The sequence below is a fragment of the Epinephelus fuscoguttatus genome, linkage group LG3 (genome assembly GCF_011397635.1).
Source record: "Epinephelus fuscoguttatus linkage group LG3, E.fuscoguttatus.final_Chr_v1".
In the NCBI taxonomy this organism is placed as follows: Eukaryota; Metazoa; Chordata; class Actinopteri; order Perciformes; family Serranidae; genus Epinephelus; species Epinephelus fuscoguttatus.
Window position 1 is genome coordinate 1,695,619 of NC_064754.1, and position 24,960 is coordinate 1,720,578.

Here is a 24,960-nt window from a genome sequence, read left to right on the forward strand (position 1 = left end):
CTCTCTCTCTCTCTCTCTCTCTCTCTCTCTCTCCCCAAAGATATGACGAACACAGAGGTGTCACTCCGCCACCGTTTCAGCCTCATTCTCATGAAGATCAGCTGTCACAGGGGCGTAGCGCCAAATTCTGGGCCCTTTGCTACACAGTCTCTGTGGGCCCCCCGCCCTCCCTCTTTTTATCCATGTCTCTCACACCCTAGGGCTGCGCTATATCACCACTATGTACGATATATCGATATATTTTCAAGCAAGGTATAACTATAGACAACTTGGTGTGCACACACTCACTCACAGCAACAGCTAACCAAGAATGTAACTGCGCGTCACAGTGACGCAGACCTCCTGTCTGTCTCTGTGAGCTGAAACCGTTTCCCTCAGTGGAAACAAAGCTTTGATTTGAGTAAATGTACTTAGTTACTTTCCAACACAACTCGTGTAAATCAGTCAGGCTGAAGTCTGGACTGAAGGAGATGTAATAACTGAAGAATTCATCCACTAATTCTGACCAAACTTGACACAAATGTCTAACAGGATGAAAAAATGAAGGTCAAAAGGTCAAAGGTCAGCTTGACTGTGACATCATCATGTTTTAACGTCATATCTCAGGAACAGAAGGGGAGACATTTGGTCAGATACTGAATTGGTGACTCTAATCTTGAAACTGTGCTGATTGTATAGATCTTCTGTGTGTGAAGCATCCATGTTTTCACTGACATGGATGGAGACTGTAAGTTTTGTAACCCATCCATCCATTTTCAACCTCTTATCCAGGGCCGGGTCGCCGGGTTGGGGAAGTTACTTTTAAAAAGTAGTGTTTGCTCGTTACTCGTTACTTCTTAAAAAAGTAATCCCTTACTTTACTTAGTTACCCTCTGTGAAAAGTAACTTTTTACGTTACTCGTTACTTATACGTTACTTTTATGGTGCCTGACTTTGGGTCAAACCCCATCTCATTTCCTAAATGTGAAAAAATCCGAGTTTCCCACTGGTATTTACCACTTTGGTGATAAAATAAAGATTAAAGAGTGAGAGTTAATTTGTGTTAACTAGGCTACATGAATTTGTTACATGACAGATTACTACTACTAATAGCCTATTTGACAGACCTGCTGCATCACTGAATGAGGAAAATATTAATATTCACAGACACTATCTTTGAACAAATAGTGTCATATTCATGAATAAATCATTTTCTGTTCTGTTATTACGTGTGTAACTGTGAGACTGTGTCTGTGTAACAGACTCATACTTTGCAGTAAGCTACAGACCTGCACGAATAAATTCATTCATTTTCTCTTCTGGTATGGTATGGTAGGTACTTTATTAACCCCTCGGGGGGAAATTTCAACGTCAAAGGTAGGCAGGTTATGATTGTTCTGTTTTCTGTTAACACAATGCTGCATTTTATTGATGTTTTGGGGGTCGTTTTGATTTCCTTTGGGGTTGTATGTTGCCCATGTCTGAGGTCTGACTAGCGAGGTTAACGTTACATCAAACAACACTTACCCAGCCATACAAGTGCAGTTCACTGTCAGTATATAACGTTAGTTGGTCGACTTGTTCAGAATCGCCCAGGTCTTGTACATTAGTTAACGTTACTGTTTTGTGTCCTTGTCGCTGGCTCGGCAGTACTTCGGTCCGTAGAGCACAAAAACCATCAGATAAATCCCGGTATTCAATATCTTGGACATGACCGCAAAGTACAAAATCATACACATCAAGGGATTTATATGCATTGATTTTTCATGAGTATAAACGCTGGGTTTCTCCACAAGATATAAAAAAATGTCCGGCCACTGTAGCTTAGGCCATTTCGTTGGGTCGGTGACCCACTGACCTGACATTAAGTACGGGTCAGGAAACCTCACTCCGTTGCTAATTGTTAGCTTATTACAATAAGCTAACGTGTCTTCGGTTGACAAACCGTTAAAATAATCCGAGGAGGCGTGTGTATCTTCCATATTCCTCATACGATTCTTGATTTTGGCGCTCCTGTCTGTACTGTTGACATGGCAACTGTCACAGTTCCTGCCTAGTGCGCAGCTGAGGCAGACAGGCAGTGTCACCGTCAAATCTGTCCCCAAGAAAAGTAACGTTGTGCCCAACTGACAAAGTAACTACGTTCCGTTACCATATTTTCAGTAGTAACGCGTTACACTACTTTTTACCCAATTAAAGTAGTTACGTTACTGTCTGCAGTCGGCAGAGACCCTCCCCCCAGTAAACACCCAATCACTATTTAGTATGCAAATGAGCCAAGATGCATCTGCGTCAGGTCTCTCGGTCTCAGTGAGGCAGAATGCAGCAGTAGGTGAAGCTCCGTTAAACTCGTCGTAGCGTCTCGTGTCGTGAAATACTTAATATGTAGTTAACAACAAAGTGTGAGCACAGAGAGTGAGCCTGTCAGTGCGAACGTTTCTTCAATCGCACAAGCACAGCGAGAGATGAGTGCCTGCTGCATGTCACATACTGAGGACAAATGCCCTGTGTGTGTCAGACCCCTACGTAAAGCCCCGCCCAGCCTCGAGTTCTGCACGCTGTTCTTTGATAATCACAGTGATTTTTACAAAGCTTTTATGAACTTTTCTCTCCTGCAGCTTTCAGCAGCTCAAAGGAGAGTGGTGTGAAGAGACATCTGTTAAATTGCTAACAAAAAAAAAACCAACAACAAAAAATGACTAAATACAAAACAAAAAAATATAAAATGTTCTGCTCTAGCCTATATCTGTTGTGTTTGTTAGTTCTGTTAGTTTGATAAGTTTTTTTTATATAAGACTAGCTTTGGTAAATACTGGCTATAGTGAGGTTATTGTAATTATTAGGTTCAAATTTATTTCATATGCCTAGATGCCTAATGGCCATCCAAAAAGATAAATGTTAAGATGTTGGTTGTACCTGGATGAAGGATATTTTTATTTTATTTTTTCTTAATTTTTGTTTTATTTTTTGTTTATTTTATTTTTCAGTTTTCCTCCCTGAGCGATTGCCACCTTATTGTAGTCAGGGGGTCTGTGTGCCTCAGAGACCCTAAGAGCTATACCAGCAGGAGCTTAGTCTTCAGCGGGGACACCCAAGTTGGACAGGTCTTAGGGTAGAGGCCCGACAGAGTGCAATCCATTTCTTTAGGTTGGGGGTTGGACACACAGCTAACAACAAGCCAATTCCATGTAGAAAACACTGTTATCAACAACAAAACAAGTGGTGAGCACATTTGAGACCACGGTGCTTTGACACCCTCTATAGGGCACTCACACAGCGTCCCCACATCCTGCAAGTGAGCGAGTGACCTTTATTTGTCAGCTCTACCTATGGCAAAAATGTGCTGGAGTATGATGCCCCCTACACATTTATGACTGCCCCCTCATATGTGCCTGCCTAGAAGCGGGCTTGGGCCTCCTACCAGCTGGACATGCCCAGAACACCTCTAACAGGAGGCGCCCAGGAGGATCCTGATCAGATGCCTCAACTGCCCCTTTCCAACATGAAGGAGCAGCGGCTCTACTCCGAGCTCCCTCCAGATGTCTGACTCCTCCCCCTATCTCTAAGGCTGAGCCCAGACACCCTACAGAGGAAACTCATTTCAGACGCTTGTATCTGTGACCTCATTCTTTCAGTCACTACCCAGAGCTCATGACCATAGGTGAGGGTTGGGACGGAGATGGACCAGGAAATTGAAAGCTTTGCCTTCTGGCTCAGCTCCCTCTGAACCACCACTGTCTGGCGCAGCGCCTGCATCACTCCAGACACCACATCAGACATGTCTTAATCCATCTCACACTCTGCCTTCACTCATGAACAAGACCCTGAGATACTTGAACTCCCTCGCTTGGGGCAGTAACTCTCTCCCAACGTCTGGTGTCTGGTAGCTGGGCCTTAGGCCATGGGGCCTGGCTGGGCTCAGCCCGAATGAATGACATGAAGCTGCTGCCCTGTGGGCCCACCATCTGCGGGGACTGGCACCTGGGCCGGGTGCATTATGTACTGACCCCTGGTGTGGCAGACTACTTCTGTAACGTTATTGGAGTATCAGTCAGGACATTTTGTCACATTATTGGTCAAGTTATTACATTTTTGATTGCTACAAAGATTGAGGCATCTCTGCAGGCTACTTGTGCTGTGCTACAACACAGCTGATGTCAGTGCTGATACCTCGGTGCTAAATTCCCATGTTGTGAGATTAAAGACAACATGAGACCTGAATTAGTTTAACAACAAACACACCGCACATTCGAAGAAAAACGGACGTTTCCACGATCACTTCAATCGGGAGAGACGGAATAATGAAATAAAGTTTAATACGAAATGTGAGTGTACAGATTAATGGAAGATCTGTGCTGATTAAGATGAACAGAGGTCTTTTGTTCAGACACCAGAAGATTTTTGTGATCGAGGGACATCTGAGCAGCAGCAAGTTAATTCCCCCCATGCATTCTAGACACTGGTGGACGGCCAGAGACAGAGCGTGAGCATGTGTGCAAGGAGCAAATGGCAGGGTGACAAAGAAAGTTACAGCCTAAGCATTAAAAAGTATCGTCTCTCTGACTGACGAGAGCTTCATTGTGGTGTTGACCATAAACATATATGTATCAGTAAGGTTTATTTCAGCCTTTTCCCTATATCATTATTATAATAATAATAATTATTATATGACTTTACAGATGGTAAAAGCTGTCTGTGAGTGAAAACAGCTTCACTCGTCTCAGTGTCTTTTATTTGATCAGGTTTAAAGTTTTGTCTCTAAAGTTTGTTCAGGGTCTTTGGACAGATTTTTTCTTCACACAGTGATACATCATGTTAATAAACAATCTGTGGATTTTGATTTCACTCCCATCTTTTTATCAAACACTCAGATGTGAGACACATTCATGTAAAGTATGGAAGTGAATCATGACTAATATTTAAATTAAAATGCATTTGCTGAAATGCTTTTTCATTTTAAGAATGTGGCTGCATTATTTGATCAATTTCAATCAACCTATTTGCATTTGCATTTTTTTCTTCAAGACTGCACATTTTATGCCATAATCAAAAAGAAAACAAAGAGGACATTGCTATTTCATTTTCATGCTCTGCCCTGCAAAATAGTGCCCATAATTCGAAAATGATTTGGTAATCTGAACGGCGCAGGAGAGTGACGTCAGGAGCCGCTCTTCTTCAGCTCTGTGCTGACCATGGTGCTACCCATCTAATACAGTAGGGGGCGGTGTGCACATTTGATATATGGACGCATCACAGATCATGGCGCAAAATATTATCTGCAACACTGAGAGACACGGCACCTGCTACTAGCTTAAATGACTGTCAAGTCAGCGGACGTATTAACTCCGTAACTCAATGAACAGTCCATGAAAAAATTATTTTTTCCAGCAGATATTTTAGTTACAACATGCAGTTTCGTGTTGCTATGTGTGGTATTTATTTAGTTTTGGGAGATTACAATGTTTAGAAAGCACAATCTCAGGGAGCGCCATGATCTGTGATGCGTCCATATATCAAATGTGTACACCGCCCCCTACTGTATTAGATGGGTAGCTCCATGGTCAGCACGGAGCTGAAGAAGAGCGGCTCCTGACGTCACTCTCCTGCGCCGCTCAGATTGCCAAATCATTTTCAAATTATGGGCACTATTTTGCAGGGCAGACCACGAAAATTAAATCTCAAATGTCTTTTTCTTTTTCATTTTAATTAAGTAAAAGAATGAGCAGTCTTGAAAAAGAAAATGCAAATGCAAATAGGATGATTGATTATTAATTTTATTTATGAGTGAAATAATGCAGCCACATTCTTAAAATGAAAAAGCATTTCAGCAAATGCATTTTAATTTAAATACTGGTCATGATTCGCTTCCATAGTGAAGATCCTTTAAAGTGAAAAACACATTTCAACAAGCTGGAAACTCTTTAGCTCCCCCTGCTGGTTCTTATTGGCACCGGTTTGGTTATCAGACACGTTTCTGTGACAGCAAGTGTGACCTTCAGTGACAGGGACTGTTCTTAAAATTTCAGAGGAGAGAGGCGACTCGGATGTGACTTTGTTTTCTTCGTTTTTGCCTCCCAGAAGCTTTACATGTTTCTGAATGACCGGAGAAAATGCACGACTCTCCCTCCACCATCAGTAACCATGCTTTTTTAATATTCACACTAAATGCGGATATTGGAGCCGCTGCAACGAGCACACAGCACACAGGAAGTTACCACCAACACAAACAGCTGATTTCTTAAAGATCCTCTTGACAAACTGCATCATCATCATCATCATCATCATCATCATCACACAACCTGTGAGTGCACAGCAGAATATAAGTGCATGACAGACGACAAAAAACAACTTGAAAAGCCTACACATCACACACACACTCCGCGCACACACACACACACACACACACACACACACACACACACATCACAGTGTGCAAACAGCCAGCAGTAGCTACATGTGCATGATGTCCATCTGAAAAATCAGACTTTGTGGCAAAAGGTCAAAGGTCACTGTGACCTCACAATCCATATTTTTAGCCTTAATTCCAAAAGTCATCCACTAATTCTGACCAAACTTGACACAAATGTCTAACAGGATGAAATAATGAAGGTCAAAAGGTCAAAGGTCAGCTTGACTGTGACATCATCATGTTGTAACATCATATCTCAGGAAGAGAAGGGGAGACATTTGGTCAGATACTGAATTGGTGACTCTAATCTTGAAACTGTGCTGATTGTATAGATCTTCTGTGTGTGAAGCATCCATGTTTTCACTGACACTTTGTGTAGCCCAGATAATTCACTCCAAACCAGTCGATGGAAACGCATCTAAGACACATTTCTTTTTTTGCCACCTTTCAAAAGTTCACTTAAAATTTCTGTGACAAATGCACAGAGACACGACTCTCTCCAGCTGAAATCAAAACCAGGTTTATTGCCAAGAGGGTTTGCACGTTAAAGGTATCTGTCGTGCTGTTTTGGTGCATAACAATAAATACAGTGCAAATGTCAAGAGGTGATATAGAATGAAAAAATGCACCAGGTGACGGCTGCACCTCGGTGTTCAGTTACACTGCAGGTAGACTTGGGTCAACATCATTATGTTAGGTTTTACAGAGGTGTTTATAGTAATCCTGATTTAAATGTGGATCATCAGTAGAGTCGCTTACATGTTGCACATATGAAGCTTGAAGGGGCCGCTGTCCTAGACTGTCAGCAATAAGTTATCATGTAAATCAGTTTATCGGTTCTGTTAAACACGTGACATACAATTGTAACAATAAAATGTGTTGAGACAAAAACAGACCAGATATTTGAGCAAATGTCACACTTTGGCGTTTTGGTTGAGAAAGTTTCATCAGACACGAAAGCATCAACTGCCTGGAAGGAAGCGCATCAGTCAGCCTATGGAAACCAACTAATTAAACTCATGCAGCAACATTTTCACTGCAAATTGATAAAGCCCTGTTTCCACAGAGCAGTTCAGTTCAGTTCATAGTTTCTGTCTCCACAGTGAAAGTTGTGGATGGTCCCAACAGAAGCGTTCCTTAGCGTCCCCATGTTTGGTCCCCCCTCTGTTGGGGTACCTAGCACACAGATCTGGTACTAAAAGGTGGAGCTGTGAACACTGCAGTCTGATTGGTCAGTAGAGGACGCTCACTCTGGTTTTATGTAACCTCTGTTCATACATCAGTAAACTACAACTATAAAATGAAAGAGAAAAAAATCACTTCATTCACTGGGCCGACTGCCGGCAACTTTTAAGGTGGAACGTTAACTTGTAATGTTACTCAATGCATGAGTTGATGACGTGAATCCATCAGCACACCTTAAATTTCACTGTGACAACTTTGACCATCACTTTAGTTTTTATATGACACACACTTTTAGTAATGACTTTAAAAATATAGATTCATTTGGAGCGGATTATGTGAAGGTCATATATTCTAATCCTCACTTCCTGTGGGCTACAGCAACACTAAACCCCTGAGCTTGCCTGAGAAGGACTAAATGCACAAAGCTGCTATTTTGAAATATCCCATGGAGAGAGACTCTCACTGCAGCCTGTTCTATTTTGTTGTGAAAATGGTGCTGGGTGCTGGACTGGAAGGTTTGGTGGAGACGGGGCTTTACATCCTTCACAAGCTGGACGGTTGTTTGACAACAGAGAAGAATTGGATCTGTTCTGCTGCAGGTCAGCTGGGGACAACAACGCCGTCAATCAGCCTCCAACATCAGCTTTAACTTCCTGTAAATGTACCTGTTGGCTGATTTGTCTACTGCAAAACAAATCTACCTACAGGTACAAACAGAGTAACCTGAACCCATCTACACAGAGAGAAATCATGTGGACACACACACACACACACACACACACACACACACACACACACACACACACACACAGCACCTCCCTTTCACCACTCTTCACTGTACAGAGCTGATTGTCTTCACTCACAGACAGCGAGCGACACAGAGAGACATCAGAGGACGAGCAGAGAGTGGATTCTGTTGATCTCGACACCATGAGGTTCGAGGAGGTCTTAGACGATGTTGGTGGCTTCTCCAAGTTCCAATTCGTGCTCCTGTTCATCCTGTGCTTCCCCCGTGCCATCCTCCCCCTCCACTTCCTCCTGCACAACTTTGTCTCTGCGACACCTCCTCACCGCTGTGCCCTCGGGAGCCCAGAGGACGGAGATGGGGTGTCGCTGAGCTCTGACCCAGAGAGGCTGGCCCTCAGGATCCCCCGTCAAGATGACGACTCCCTCAGCTCCTGCAGAGTCTATGACCCCCCTCTGACCTCCGGGCTCAACCCACAAAACAGGACAGCACCTTGTCCCCATGGGTGGATCTACGACCAATCACAGTTCAGCTCCACAACGGCCACCGAGGTAAAAAGAATAACATTTAGAATTTTAATTTATTGAAGCATTTTCTTCTCTGTTGCCTGAACCTGACCAGTGAAGTGGATTTCAGTGTTTGTTATAGTGGAAGTCAGACTGATACGTTACACATTGTGATGTAGGCAATATGTTGAAACTTTACATGTCAGCCCTTAATAATGTGTGGTTATATTTAGGCACAGAAACCACTTAGTTGTTATTAAGAAAACATTATATTTGGGCTCAACATACCCAGATTTGGTGGCGCAGGAGAAGCCGTTGATGTCTTGGTAAAAAACAATAGCTTTGCGTGGTACAATCACGGGTGAAAAAAAAAACAGCGACGGGTCATTAAAAAAACAACTGGTTTTGTTGTTTGTAGGTCTCGCACAGTGCTCTGCAGCTTGGTGTCACCATCCCCTCCACCTTATGATGAGAAAATCAGCACATATACTGCGCCACATTAGAAATGCTGATACGTATGAAACATACAAATGTTACATATTCGTGATTTGTAGAAATGTACAATGTCGATATTTTCTTCCAGCAGCTGGGCTGAATGCTAATCTGGGTGACAGCTGCAGAGGTCAATGAAATACTGACAAACAGAGACACAATATTTGGAACATGAACCCTCATTGTTAAGTTTACACTGTTAAACAACACATTTGTTTTTGCCTCATTACAGTCATGTTTTATCAGTTGTTGATGTGGTGACTGTCTGAGGTGTTTCAGATCTGATTGGTTACTGCAGTCTGCGGTTTGAGAACAAAGACGTATTTCATGTGCTGTGAATTTGATGAGTGCTGAAGGTCCATGACTGAAACAGTGCGTGTCCAATAAACTCAGTGCGTTTGTCCAGTCAGTCCAACCCTCAAATCTCAGTGTTATGAGAGGTTATTAGGTTCTTCGATAACAACAGAGGAAGATGCCTTATGACACAAATAGGACAGTTTTTAGACCAAACCAACAATTACTTTGTGGAGAAGTCAAAGTGGTGAATTATTGTAACCAAAGAACAAATACTAGCGAGTGCCCAGGTGCGCATCACTGAAGAGGCCCTGCCTCCAATACCGGCAAATCATATGCAAAGAATTGTGGGTACTTCATGCCCACTGAGGATACACACATGCATCCTTGGAAATTCTCTAAAGAAAGGACTCGGTCCTGGGTAGAATTAGGAGGATCCTTGATATTGGAACAGTCCTTTGGTGGGATTTAATGACTTAGCCCTCTTGAAATTCAGCCATTTAAGGATCCTTCCTCAACTTTGAGGAACACCAACTGACTCAGAGGAGACGCAACAAGATGCTGTTCATTTTTAACTGAACCTCATACTGTAAAGCCTAGTTCAGACCAAAGACCTGCAACGAGACGAGTTGAAACATGCAACCACTTGCAATATGTCATTCTACAACGTTGTAAAAACCTGCCGCTTCACAGGAAGTGACCACCATGAGACGGCGTATCATCTCTAGTCAACGACTCTCTGTGCTTCTGATCTGTAACGTCGACAGGAAGTGACCACCATGAGACGGCGTATCATCTCTAGTCAACAACTCTCTGTACTTCCATTCTGATTTGCAGCTTTGCACACCGCGAGGACAGAAACAGAGGGCTCTGTGGGGACGGAGCACCTGCTGCAGCAAGCCAACATGCCGTCTGTGGTCATTTTGACTTGACCAGCTGACTTCACTACAAGCTGATTGGCTGTTGAAACAGGTGACGTGCTTTAAAACCAGCTGCCGGCCATTTGACCAGCTGAGTGTCAGGTGACACCATCAGCCGGCTTGAGTCCAGCTCAGACAGTTCACACTGCTGACACTTTTCTCTGTGACGATCTGAAACAGTTTCCTCTCATCATGAATCTTTGGTCTGAACTGGGCCTGAAACATCCCGGTGGTTGAGGAGGATTCAGGTTTATGCAGACGTCCTCTGACACGCAAGAGCAAAAAAGTGGAAACAACCATTCAATTCCCAGGAGCAGTTCTTTTTAATTAATTAGCTAAACAGCAGTAACACAAAGTCCAGCTGAGGGTGATGTGAATGTCATCAGTTCTGCAGGTATTTGATCATAAACCAAACATGCTGACCTGATGATGGCGCTGGATAAAAGTCACCACGGTTAATACCGTCCATCCTGAGGGGAATGGGATGTGGTTGGCGTGCCACCTTGGAGAGACGCCCACCAAGCTGCAGACCACTGATCGAGACAAACAACAAAAATAGTGGTGATTTAGCGCCTGTGTTTCCAGCAGCTTTTCAGACACCAAACTGTTTTGTAGCAACCCTATGCTGTTTATCCAGCGGCTTTTTAGGTGACATTGCTACATTTCCTGCCAGGATATTATCCACCGAAGCATGATCCTTTCTAATCATTATCAACTGTTGTTTGTGCCTAAACATAACCACGTCAACCTCAGCGTCGTTGAATAAAGTTTCAACACGTCTGCTGCATAATACTGTGCAACATAATTATCCATGGTTTGCAGAAGTGTGAGGCCAACATTTTTACTGGCGACTGGGTTGTGGACACAAACCTCTGGAGGAGCGGTAAAGAAAGTGGGGATGGATGCGGTGTGCTGTTAAACTCAGAAGTTGAATTCACTCGTTTAGACAGTCAGAATGTGAAAATAATTTCACAGTGATCATCAGTGACGGTTTGGAGAGAGGTGCAGTGAGAGGTGTGTCTCAGACAGACAGGAGTTGTGTGGCCTGCGTTTGAACCTGTCTGTCTCTCTGCAGTGGGATCTGGTGTGTGACGACAAACAGCTGAATCAAGCTCTCGCCACGTATTTCTTCCTCGGTGTGACGCTGGGATCAGTTCTGTTTGGACAGCTTTCTGACAAGTGAGTTCTTCGGGAGTCATTTTGTTTAAAACCCTCACAGTCACCTGAAACTGTGACGCTGCAGGAGATCAATAAAGTTGTTAATTATGACCGACATCACCTCTGTCTGCAGCACCAATGACACCGTGGAAAAACATTAAAGCATCATTACTTTAGTAAATTAATATTATATTATAGCAACATGCTGATACTTAATGATTCAAAAGTAACGTTCCCTCTCAGAGTGTTAGAAACGTTACTGGTTTGTTATCACCCTCTCATAAACATGAAAGCAGCATTTTCGCATCAGTACTGGTGAAGTGGAGCTGATTTTAACGGATTAATAGATGATCATGTTATATTTTTCGCTGCAAACTAAATTTTCCTCTTGTGGATAGTTACTGATTAGTGATGAGATAATGGAAAAGCATATATTTTGATTACTGTATTAGCAGGAGCTGTCTTGTTTGACTGAGTCATTGTTTCTGTTGCTGTGGACCTCAGGAAGAATAGATGCTACACTGCAGTAGCTTATGGAGATCCTCATAAACTTAACAGAAATTTTAAAATAAACAAAAATAAATAATTCAGATTTCATGAGAATTTGACTGATACAGTCTTTAAGGTATTAAATTATCAAATGAGCTCTGTGCCCAACAGTCACAGCCGCATAATGATCACATTAAGATAGAATTTTCAACTCCTATGAGCCTCAGAGGGGGGCCGCTGTCCTGAACACCCGCACCGTGACTCACTGTGTTATTAGTTAATGTGTGCAGCACCTTTCAACAACAAGGCGATTCAAAGTGCTTTTCAGCAACAAAGTCAGCTGCTGCTCTGCTGATACAAACGTGTGTGTGTGTGTGTGGGGTAACATCTGCAGATTCTCCACATGACTCTCTACATTGCATAAAACCCAAAATATCAGTAACCTCATCATAATCCCATGTCATTAATTATCAACACAGAATGCTGTCTCCACATGATTGTGTTGCTGCACACGCACACGCACACACACACACACACACACACACACCGTCTGTTTACATTGTAATTGTCACAGAAAAATAATTTCTTTTTTCTCGGACGAGGAGATAGGTTTAAATCTTCATCAGCACGGAGTCTGCTCAGTTGACAAGGACTTCCCGTCTATGTCAGCTCAAAAGTTCATTCTTGACATATTTACGAAACAATCTCACGTCAAGAGTCATGCAGGAGCTGTTCTGGAGCTTTTCATCATATCACATACCAACATGAGCTTGTGAGGAGTCCTCAAAGTGCTCCCAGTGTGTTTTTGTTTAAAAAATGTACATATTATGTCCTGCTCTTTCAATCAAAGTCGCTAGGACACGCTCCAAAAGTTCCCAGATGATGTATGTGCTCATTTGCATAATAATGACATCATCACACATTGGGTGCAGCGATCAAGCCATATAAACAGGTAGAGAAAAAAATCTATCTCCCTGCAGGACCTTTATGTATTATGAGACAGCAGTGTGTGGGTGCTACATGTGGTGGGTGTACTGTTCTTAATTATACTCTGACCGAAATGGAAGCATGGCAGGGAGCTGTTAGGTAAAGTTAAAGTTTCTGTCAGAGGAGACTGGTGCCTGTGGACGCAGGTGGCAGCAAAACATCTTAAGCCACATAAAAATAGGTTGAAGTCAGTTGAAGTGTACGCTATCATTAGAATATTGTCAGAACTTTACTCGCTGGCAGACAGTCCTGTGGAGTGGTCCTCCTCTGCCCCTCGATCAGTTAGCTTTTGTTATAGACCTTTTTAGTGCTGATATCACGATGACATCACAGTGACATCATGTTATCAGCTGGAGGTGCAGCTGCCTCTCCCCCACAGGGCTGTAGGCTCCATAGGAGTGTTAAAATGTGTTTGTCTTGTTGTGTTATTGGGAGCCAGAATAGAAGGAGTCATGGCTCAAAACCAGCCGCCACTGCCCGTCAACAAAAACAAAGACAACTATGGTTAAATGTGATAAGACCAAAGGACTGGACGGAGGCCATCATCAAAAATGCTCACATGTGCAGCGCACACTTCATATCAGGTTAGGGAAAAAGTATTTCCTGTTGTAGGGATGAATAAGGTTATGTGTATTAAGGGTTATCATGTCCACCTCATCAGAAACTGGGGAGGGATTAAGAGGAAGATTGGATTTCTCTGCAACGCTAACTTTTTAGCACATTAGCTAACGTTAGCTTCCATAGCAAAACAAACAAGTGTGGTCCTCCTTTGTAAGATTGGCTTCCTGTGACATCATCCATCCACTGAGTGAGAGCATACGGGTCGGCCAGTCTGGTCCCGTTGCTCAGTGTTTACTTATTCCAGTAACACTGGCGGTCCCGGAGAGTGAGTGACCTGACATGGTGCGTTGGTAAATTCAGTCTGACGCTCTACACTAAAATGAGAGCCCTGTTGGTGGAAGAAACGCAGCGTTATATTTCTACATGAATGAACCAACGGTTAAGTTAATCACACATTCACTCCGCTCGGCGCTCTGCTGCTCCGTCTCCACAGACAGAGTGTCCAGAGTGCGCTCTGCCACTCTGAGAGTGCGCTGCTCTGGATGGGGACTGCCCATTGGTCCGACAGCCCATTGTTCCGAAGTCCCGTTGTTCCAAAATCATCATGATGCCCTGTGGTTAAGGTCTGGTTAGGTTTAGGCACAAAAACCACTTGGTTAGGGTCAGGAAAAGATCATGGTGTGGGTTAAAATAAAAAAGAAAGTGACAAACACATAAGCCGTGAGCCTGCTCCGCTCAAGCCCTTCCCAGCTGACCCAGAGCCGGTCGCGGTGCACCATCAAGGCAGAAATATGCCCGCCGGGAGCCGTTCAGCACCGCGGAGAGCTCCCCACACAACCCGGACCCCAGAGTTAATAACAGGAGGTTATGGTGTTTCACTCTCTCCTCTCTATGACACTTGTATCTCGACCAGTAGCCTACTTTTGTTGCGTTGCTGATCCTCTATGGTACACAAATACAGTATAGCCGAGTATAATCACATATCGGAACAACGGGATGTCGGACTAATGAGAGGTCGGAACAATGCTACGGCACCCTCTGGATAACCCAACGCCACATTCAGACAGCGCTCCCAATTTATCAACGCTCCAGTTTGTGTCAGAGTGCGCTCCCACACTCACAATGAGTGTTTCTGAACGCACCACTCACATCATCTTCCTCCATCGTCTAAAACAAGACAACACAACCTGTTAGCTAGCGCTAGCTAATGTCTGTGGAGAACTGTTTTGCCTCCAGCTAAGCCCCGCCCACCAAAAATGTCATACTGTTTACTGACAGTAACAGGGTCTATTGTGTGACTTTCAGAACCGACCCCCGGTCACGGTTCTGGTCTCCCTCTCCAAACTGGGTAACATGCAATTCAATCAAGTCAGGGAGGACTCTTGGCTGTGTCCTTCCTGCTGTGCGGGCGGCCCCAGGCCCATCATGTGCCTGCACAAAAGGAGAGAGGGGGAGAGACTCAGAGGAGCCATGAACTGTGATCACTCTGAGCAGCGTGCGTGGGAATGAAATACAATACAATATAATATGTTGGAACATCTTTCTTACTTTTTCCCTGATGGTCTGAATAAGTCGTTTAATTCGTCGCCAGTCACTTTTTAGAAATAAAAAGAGGCTCTGACAAGACGCAACAAAGTCACCAAGTTGGCAACATGTTTCAATGCACAGTGAAGTGGAGCTACAGTTACAGCTCGACCAGACCATTTAATTAGTTTAATTTAATTTACAGGTGACCTAGTACGTCACAAACCAAACAATCAGCAAAGCTACCAACCAGCTATGATTAGGTTATTTTACAACATTTAACTCTTTCAGCTGACGCAGCATGAACTGTGTCTCTGTGTCCGTCACTCAGTGTGCAAACATGATTGACACAACATTAAGTTGCTTTTATTTTTAGACGTGTTCAGTTTCGGATAAAAAACATGGACTCAGTGTGCAAAGGCCGTAAATCGATTTTCTCTGATGTCATGTAAACGTACTGTGATTTGATGTGTGTGTGTTGCAGGTTTGGTCGTAAGTCGATGCTTCTGGTGGCTTTAATGGCCTCCACCACTCTGGGAGTCACCTCGGCCTTCTCCACCTCCTACATCATGTTCGCTGTCTGCAGGGCACTCTGCGGTGTGGCCCTCAGTGGGCTGTCAATCATCGGCGTGGTCCTCAGTAAGAACTTGATTCAAAACAGAATCAAAACCTTTATAGAGTTTTAAAGTTCTATTATTTATTTTTAACTGTTTATTTTCTCTATAATCTCTTTTCTGAATATTTAATCGTTATCATACAATCGTGACTTCATGGTCTCATTAATGTTGAAACTAAATGATGAGAGCAAACACTTCCACAAATGTAACATTTGCTGCTTCACAGTTAAAGCTCTCTAAAAGAGGAGCAAACAAGAACCCAACGTGCATCAGACATCCATCCAGAGGGGACCCAAACAGGCCAGAGAATAATTAGATCTGATCGTAATTGCTGTCCACCTGAGCAAAAGCCTAATCAATCATTTAAAGCTGAAATAGCAGAAACATAATACTGACAACACGTTATTTATTATTCTTATGCTCGTGTTATTTATGACCACAGGTCAAAATCTTTTGCTGTATTTAAAATCTGTTTTCTGTTCTCAGAGAAATCTTAATGTGCTTCACTGCAGTCTGTTTGTCATGGCTCACTTCCTGCTCAGGTATCGAGTGGACAGACGTGAAGCACCGGACCTTCACTGGCACCGTCATGAGTTTGTCGTGGAGCGTGGGGAACATGCTCCTGGCCCTGCTGGCCTACTACATACGAGACTGGAGACACCTGGTGCTGGCGGTGACAGCGCCCTGCGTCGCTGCCATCATCTCCTGGTGGTGAGGTGTCAGGAGGAGTCTCTGTTCTTCATGCTTACAGGAAATATCTTTGTGTCTCTGTGTTTTTAAAAGCCAGTTTCCCCCATCGCTCTTTAGGTGGCTGCCGGAGTCGGCCCGCTGGTTGCTGGCCAATGGCAGAGTAGAGGAAGCCAAGAAGTATCTGGTTCAGTGCGCCAAAATGAACCGGAGGAACGAACAGACATCCAGACTGGACACTGAGGTACAACTGACTGACTCAATGTGAACATCCAGCATGAATAAACTGACAAGGTCAATATCAAATCCATGTTTCTGCCACACTGGCAGAGGAGCCTTTAACTACGGTGGTGGACACAGGAACATGAATGTCCCTATACGGAGCCAGTTTTTGGTTTGTCCGTTCAGGGCTACTGTAGAAAGATGGCAACATGGCATAGACCAGGATCCGCTTCCTATGTAGATATGTACATATATGTAATTATTCACTGAAGAAAACAAACCTATTAAATTATATCCCGTTTATGCCAATGTATCCCATTAAATCCTCCTAATTCCACACAACAGCAATTTTACGTTGCTGAACGTGGGAGCTGCTGGTCTATGGCTGCCTTGTTGGGGTAGTGTGTTTGTGTTATTGTGTGACTTTGGTGTCTTGAAGGGTTAGTTTGGTTTCACCACAGTCACACAATAACACAAACACATTAACCAGTCGAGACAGCTGTAGACCAGCAGCTTCCGAGTTCTGCGAGGTAAAATGACTGTTTTTGTGATAGGGGTTTGATGGCTTTGAGGAGAGCAGAGATACCGGCATCTCATCCTTATCGGAAAGGGCTGTGAGGCAGCAGGTTAAAGCAGTGAAAATATTCTAAATATGTAGACCTTCTCAGCTGCCTCTAGCAGCCTGTGGACTGACATTTACGTCAAGCACTCCAAAGGATTTGATGTTACGCGTGCTCCCAAGTGCATTATTGCCTCTCTTCAGCTCCTGAACATGTGCTATTAGTGCACGATCATCCACCTGCAGGGCTGAAAAGGTGTTGTTTTAGATGTGCACGAGTTCCAGAGCCACCATTTTAGACTTTTACATGCGGGAGTTTGAGAGGGTGGGTGTAGCATGCCCTCCGAAAGATGGTAAAAGACTTGACTGATGGTTTTAACATTTATTGCTGTTCCACAAAACCAGCTCCATAAACCAACGTGAGAACTGACAAAAAACAAAGAAGACAAAGCAATCACATTTCTGTTTCCACTTCTGTCCATAATAAATGGTAAATGATCACAGTACTTTCTCAGACAACTCAACATTATACCAAGCAATACAGCGCTAATTCACCAAACAGGCGGGCAAAAGAGTTAGCATACTTTTCGACACAAATCATAAGGTAATCAAATAATCACCGCAGGCACAACACACACCAACCTTATGCCTCCTCGGGGGGTTACCAAAATACACTCAACCTTCGACGTTTTTATCATTAAGTTGCTGTTGCCGCTTTATTTTCCTTTGTTTACCTTGAACTTTTGCCATTTTACCCTTAGCTCATTAATTCCGTAGTCAAGTGGCTTTGTTTTGTTCGGCAATACAACACAGGAAGGTAGTAGGAAGTAATGGTCTTCAAAATAAAATCTCACTGTTTAAAAACGTAACCATTATCTCCAAAATGGGCAAAAATATACATATAAAAGTGAATGAAATTACATTTTCTTAATAGCAACACAAATCATGTAATTTATATTTAAAGAAATCATGTAAACATTTCGTTTCTTGGACAAAACAAGAAACAGCAAGCACAAAAAACAAAATGGGTTTGCTACAGTGGGGTATCCGTTAATCATTTTTTAATGTGGCCAATCAAGGGCTCACAATCCCATGCTAGTCAAAAACTTATCAGGTTTTAATTCAGCCAGTCACTTCATGGTAGTCAAAGTAGTCAATATTTTAACTAGCTAGCTTTGCTAGCACTAGCTAATATCTATGTTTAAACTCCCCAATCATAACAGAATTTAGTCACTTCAACCACTGCTCATTTCAGAAGGACCCCAGCAAGAAAGCTGTTCATGTTCTTTGTTTAAATTATCGAACATTTAGTGGGCATTTAATCTAGTTGTTTGTTTCTGGCTGCCAGCATTAGCTAGAGTAGCTAGCACGCTAGCTAAGTTAGCTGAGAAGCCATCTGTTTCCACCTTAAAATGTTGATTAAGAAAGTTGTCATTTGTTGTACTTTGTTGAGGAACAAGTCCGCCTGTCTGGAGGGTAGGGACACGAAACCCCCAGGGAAAAAAATGGCTCCACATCCAGGTGTGTGTGGACACTGGAGGAAAGCCGACAGAACCTGCCGACCTCCGGCCATCCCTCTGGTTCTTTGAGCAGAGGAGCAGAATATAGTCTGGGTCAGCGGGGTTTGCTGGAGGCAGCTCATGGGCTTAGAGCCAAGACTATTTGTTCCTCTGGACCATCTGGAAGATGATTCAACTTTCAGCTAGCTAATGTTGGCAGCCAGAAACAAGTATCCATCGTCTGTTTGATAATCTAAACAAAGACCACATTTCCTTGTGGTGGTCCTCCTAAAATGAACAGTAGTGAAAGTTGGTGTATTCTGTAATGATCCATGATTAATAAGCAGACAGTGTTAGCTAGCAGGCTAGTGCACTAGCTAGAGGAAAAGGTTAATATTTCCATTTAAAACAAGCAAATGCAAGGCTAACGTTATTTTTACAACAATCGTAAATATGTAGCCTATTTAGCAATCTCTGTCCATACATCATAAAACTGAGGGTCTGGTACTCGCGCACTGAAGTGTGAGCAACAGGATGCTAACTGCTGTTCACTTTACAGCCTCAGAGAGAGTTTTTTCTGAAAGTTACAGCCTTTCAACTGATACTTGTGTTTTTAGGAGGCTAAAATAACATTTTGCTGCTGCTCAGCCTCCGAGGCGGTCCCCTTGTCTGCTTCTCCAAACTTCAAACTTCGAAAAAATCTGAACTATCCCTGTAAATAAAAATAGTGGCAACTGTGACACGATGCTGCTGTTGTGGGAATAAACATAGTATTGAATTTTTCGAGAGGAAGGGATGAGTTTAGATGATGATGTTTTTTTGTTTAATAATAGTGACCAAGATGTTAAAGAGTGGTAAAACAAACTGTTTCTCAATGACCTCAAACATCTTTGACACTTACGTGCTGTTATTTCTCTGTGATATCTGCAGCTCTTCTGTAAATGTGCTGTCGTGTCAGTGTTTGACCGTGTGCTTACTTGTTTCAGGTTCTGGGGAAGGTGACGGTGTCTGAGGTGGCTGAGAAGAACCACTCCTACCTGGATCTGGTCAAAACACCTCAGCTGAGGAAGATCACCCTGTGTTCTGGATTGTTCTGGTACCAAATCCTCCTCTGACCTTTAGACCTTAACAAATGCTGTCTGCTGCTGTGAGTATTCAGACTGACTGTGTACCTGCAGGTTTGCTGTTGCCTTCCTGTACTATGGGATCAGCTTCAAGATCTCAGGTTTCGGCGTCAGCATGTACCTCACACAGTTCATTTACGGTGCCATCGAAGTTCCTGCCAAAATCCTGACCTTCTTCGTGTTGGACTGGATCGGTCGTCGGAACGGCCAGGCCTGCTTTCTGATCACAACAGGAACTCTGATAGGAATAAACACAGCTGTACCTTTAGGTGACATCACTTCCTGTCTCTACATACGCATACACTACTGTTGAAAAGTTTAATCTGCCGCACCAAGTTTAACTGGGTCCAGTCAGATGTCGGACATCAAATAAATGGAAGTTTGAATCATTTCATTCTTCTTTTGATGTAAATAATACATACATTATACTGTTTTTCTCTCTGCTCAAAATTGTGTTTGTTGAAGGAAAGAAGATAAAAATCACTATTAACGTGATTCTTAACTTTCCAATAGTAAAAAATATAAACACTTTGAGGTTTTGAGGCACAGGTCCTGTATATAACCCCATCTCTGATCATCTGCTTCTCACTCAGAGTACTCTGTGCTTCGTACATGCATCGCTGTGGTGGCGAAGGGTTTCTCAGAGGCAGCATTCACCACAGCGTTCCTTTACTCAACTGAACTCTACCCAACTATCCTCAGGTAAAACCCCGAATTAAACCACGAGGGACATACAGGACCCTGCATGCGATGCCATGGCAACAACAAAAATGGAAGAATGGAAGTATTTAATCCTGTACTGAAGTAGAAGTAACAATATCTCTGTGACAAGTAAAACTACTGAATTCAAAAAAACTGAAGCAGCAGTGTGTCAGATTCAGGGAGATTTAGTGGAATCTGGCAGTGAGGACTGCAGATTGCAACCAGCTGAAACTTCTCCTGGTTTGTGACAATTCCTTCAGTGTTCACTGTTGAGGAGATTTCTTACGGGAGCTGAATTATCCACAGAGGTCTAACGTCTACTACATTAGCTTGCTTGCTTGCAAATGTTATCACCAGCAAAATACTATCTGAGCGGATCTGTTCGATGGTTGGCTTGCCATCCTTAAGACCTGTCTCTGTTTTTCTCTGGTAGATGCATGGTTAGAGGGCCGAGGGGACTTGTTTTGATTCCAGTTCTTGACCGCTACTTCTTCTTCTTTTGACCAAACCACGCTTTGCGTAGCCAACTTAATTTGCGCCGAACCAGCTGATGGAAATGTGCTTAAGTTGCATTTGTTTTTGCACCAGTTATCTTAAATTTTGTTTGATAACTGAATGAAAACACGACTTAAGTTAAGGTTTCTTGATCTGACCCAACATGTTGGACCTATTTTAGAGAAAATGTATTTATTGTGTTAGTACGACTAAAAACAGACTTTTAAAATCCATATAAACATGTTAGTCTGACTGAAATCATACTAAATCGAATGTCTTAAAGTCGGACTAACACACCTAAATAATGCAATTGGGAGTTGAATTCCTCCTGCATGTATACAGTCAGTCAGACCCAAACTGGCCGAGGCGCTCTGAGCATGCTCCACAGTTTCCGCCCCGGGCTTTGACCCGGAAGTCCAATAGCATTAAATGTGTGAGAGAAGAAGAAGCCGGTAACAACATGGAGAAATCTACATCCAGAGCCGTGACTTTTTGGACGGACCAAATGTACAGAGCTGTAAAGTTGTCCACCATGGTAGCAGTTAGCAGCTAGCTAACCGTAGCTAACTTGTTTGTCCATTGTTTGGTCTGTGACGTAATAGGTCAACAGGAAAAAGGTCCAATACTAACAAGCTGAAAGGGGGCATATCTCCACCTATCGTAGAGGAGTCGCACATACTTGGCTCAATAAATGGATTCCCCTCCCGTGCTTGGATACTGGGACAAGGACAGTAGGCCAGTTAGATGTCCTCGTCCAGCTGGGACTGTAGCTCCACTTCACTGTGCGTACTGACTGACTGACTGACTGACTGATGTCCTCTGCTGCCAGATAGACAAAACACATTGGTGGTAAAGACTTTGTTCTGTCTTTATAAGCACAGCGTTAAACTGAAGCTCCTGGTTGTGTCGTTGGACAGGCAGTGTGGTTTAGGCTACACCTCATGTCTCTGTCGGATTGGGAGCTCCGTGGCACCAATGATCATGCTGCTGGAGGACGTCTGGCTTCTTCTGCCGCCGCTGATCTTTGCTGGGACGGGGATCGTCAGCGGCAGCTTGGTCTTCATGCTCCCAGAGACACTCAACGTCCCTCTCCCTGAAAACATCTTGGATGTTGAGGAAGGAAGGTAGCATATACTGTATATATTTTCAGATGTTTGTCTTTATACTGCTTCATCTTCATTATGTGGTCAAGACACTGATCTGTATCATGGAGTTTGTCCTTTGTTGCTGTCTTCATTGTCATGTAGGTTTAGGCAACAGAACTACTTGGTTAGGGTCAGGAAAAGATCGTACACTGCAGTCGACTCACGTGACAAAGTAACACTGAGGCGAGAGGCAGGCGCATCATAAAGTTCAATCTAGTCTACTTTATGCAAATAGACGGGACAACACTCTGTAACCCCTCCCCCCTCGAACTCGCTGCAACACTCCCACCATGCACGGCGCAGCTGCTTGACCTGCTCTCCATAGGTAATGAATAAAAAGCATCGAGACGCATGTGTCACTAGCTCTGGTGGAAATGTCATCTTACTGTTAACCTGTTTACATTTGGTTTTTGCTTTTTTGGATAATCTTTACTTTAATATTTTGTAGGCATGTACCATACTGAATATTTTTGTCGATAGCTGATAAATAACTCATTTGACTCATAACCAATACCAATATATCCACCTTTTCCCCACCTAATTAAAGTGATATTAAGTCTCTTCTGTAGTGGAATTAACATCATATAATACATACATACTCTTATTGTGGCCCACCAGCAGATGGAGAATGGAGTGGAGTGTGTGTGATATTTATTCATTCATTGTGCTAAATACGTAAAAGCATGTTGGCCGATTCTGATATTTTATCATAAAGCCAATATCGTCCAATACTGATGACGTGCTGATGCTACTGTGCATCGCTAATATTTTGTTTATTTGCACTCTTTCCTGCTTTGCACTGTAACTGCTGCATCTTCTCTCTCAGCTTAAGTCCAGTCAAACACATACATTTAACTGCAGGCATCTAGTTTTACTGTCCAGGTATTTAAGGTTAATTAAAACTTCAACCTCAACAATCACAATTCTCAGTGGTATAATTTTTTTCTTTGTGGATGATAAAATAACTTCTTTTCTTCATTTCTGTTTAGACACCGGCAGAGTGACCTCAACAGAGATGCAAAGATTGAGCTGAAGGAAATAAACTCTCGAGACACGACAGCGTCACAGGACAACTGATGAGCTGCAGAGTTTCTCCCTGGTAGCTAAAAGATTAATTCTGTCTGCAGCCTGACGTGGACAGATGACCTCAAATGTATGTCGGAATAAAAATGTGTTGAGAAGAACAGACATTAAAGACTTGTTTTAAAACCTTCAACAAGCTGCTGACGATACTCAGCTGTCAATCAATGACTGTCAGTGTTGAGTTTCAGGTGACACTTTGAACATCTGCTGATATCAAACTGAATACAAACAAACCCCCGCGAACACGCCACAGAAGAAGACAAAGCCTGGTAGACATTTCCTTCAAATTCTTTATTCTGGTTCACTAAATGAATTAAAAGGCACACTGTGACACAGTATTTAACTTAGCTTTTTGTGTCTATCATGGTTGGTGGAGAGCTACATACGAAAGCAAATGAAACCAAAGTAAAACTACTTTATAGATACTGTAAATAAAACCAGACTCTCTGTGAGGCTGTACAGTGCTGCTTTAATTAAATGCCAAAACCAGCATGCTAACATCATTACAATGCCAGTTCTAACATGCAGATGTTAGCAGGTACAATATTTGTGATGTTCACCTTTTTAACATCATTATCAGTTAAAATAAAGTCCAGCTGCGGCTAATTAAAATGTCTATAGTTCTGCAGGTATTTTGCAACCCAGTCACCACAAACAATGTTGGCATTGTTCGTTGTTTGCAAACCACGGATCCATTACATTTGTATGTTATTTTGTGGTGGACACACTGAAACTTTTATATTTCAGTGGCATTGCGGTTAATGTGTGGTTTGTTTTAGGCACAAAAACCACTTTGTTGCGGTTAGGGAAAGATCACAATCTTGTGGGCACAAAAACCGCTGAAAATGCAGTGATATCTTGGTAAAGAACCAACCGCTTTGCATGTCACTGTCCCGGCAGGAAACATGGCGGTATCATTGTAAAAAACAACCACTTTTTGTTACGCTACCCTGACAGGAAACATGGCGACAACTTGGTAAAAACCAGCCGCTTTCCATGGCACTGTCCCAAAAGGAAATGTGGCAAAATTAAAAAGTAAAACACAATTGCTTTCTGTGGCCCTTTCCTGGCAGGAAATATGGCAATACTCTGTAAAACACAATTGCTTATCATGGCAATATCCTGGCAGGAAATGCGGCGATATCGCAGTAAAAAATAACCGCGTGTCATGGCACTGTAAAAAAGAAATCACAGCAGTTGGTCAATAAAAAACAGCCATGTTTGTGGCTAAAAAGCTGCTTCATGTCATCTGCCATTTTGCTACTATGGTTTACTTCCATTATGCACTATGCAATGCCCTCCATTGATTACACATCCCTAATAAAAATGGTTCCACTCCAAAATGGTGGAAACACGTCTGGTTCACTAGATAGCTAATTTGGTGGAAAAGGGGTAGAAGAGACCTGCTGGTGATACAGGGATGGAGGAGGGCACAGATGTACTCAGGTGGCTGACCGTGGAGTAGTACCTAATAATGGATCCTGAACCTGATGGGGTAAAATGGGAGTGATGTGTGTTGGCCACCTGCACCTGGTTAACAGCCTGGCAGCAGCATTCTGGAGTATTTAAAGACGGTTC

The 24,960-nt window shown here is 43.0% G+C and overlaps 1 protein-coding gene across 1 annotated transcript; it reads left to right on the forward strand.

Annotated features, from left to right (window-relative positions):
- Window positions 1–8,448: 8,448 nt before the first annotated feature.
- slc22a7a (solute carrier family 22 member 7a) lies at window positions 8,449–24,024 on the forward strand. The gene is made up of 10 exons (XM_049572167.1): window positions 8,449–8,869; window positions 11,606–11,709; window positions 15,734–15,888; window positions 16,409–16,577; window positions 16,674–16,797; window positions 19,820–19,929; window positions 20,012–20,226; window positions 20,551–20,659; window positions 22,072–22,278; window positions 23,289–24,024. The coding sequence occupies exons 1-10, from the start codon at window positions 8,504–8,506 to the stop codon at window positions 23,374–23,376; spliced, it is 1,647 nt and encodes a 548-aa protein (XP_049428124.1). The 5' UTR covers window positions 8,449–8,503; the 3' UTR covers window positions 23,377–24,024.
- Window positions 24,025–24,960: the final 936 nt, after the last annotated feature.

Excerpts from the sequence above, each read along its gene's own strand:
- slc22a7a (XM_049572167.1), top strand. The coding sequence starts at position 8,504 with ATGAGGTTCGAGGAGGTCTTAGACGATGTTGGTGGCTTCTCCAAGTTC. Across the intron at positions 8,870-11,605 it reads GCTCCACAACGGCCACCGAG|TGGGATCTGGTGTGTGACGA; the intron begins GTAAAAAGAATA and ends GTCTCTCTGCAG. Across the intron at positions 11,710-15,733 it reads TTTGGACAGCTTTCTGACAA|GTTTGGTCGTAAGTCGATGC; the intron begins GTGAGTTCTTCG and ends TGTGTGTTGCAG.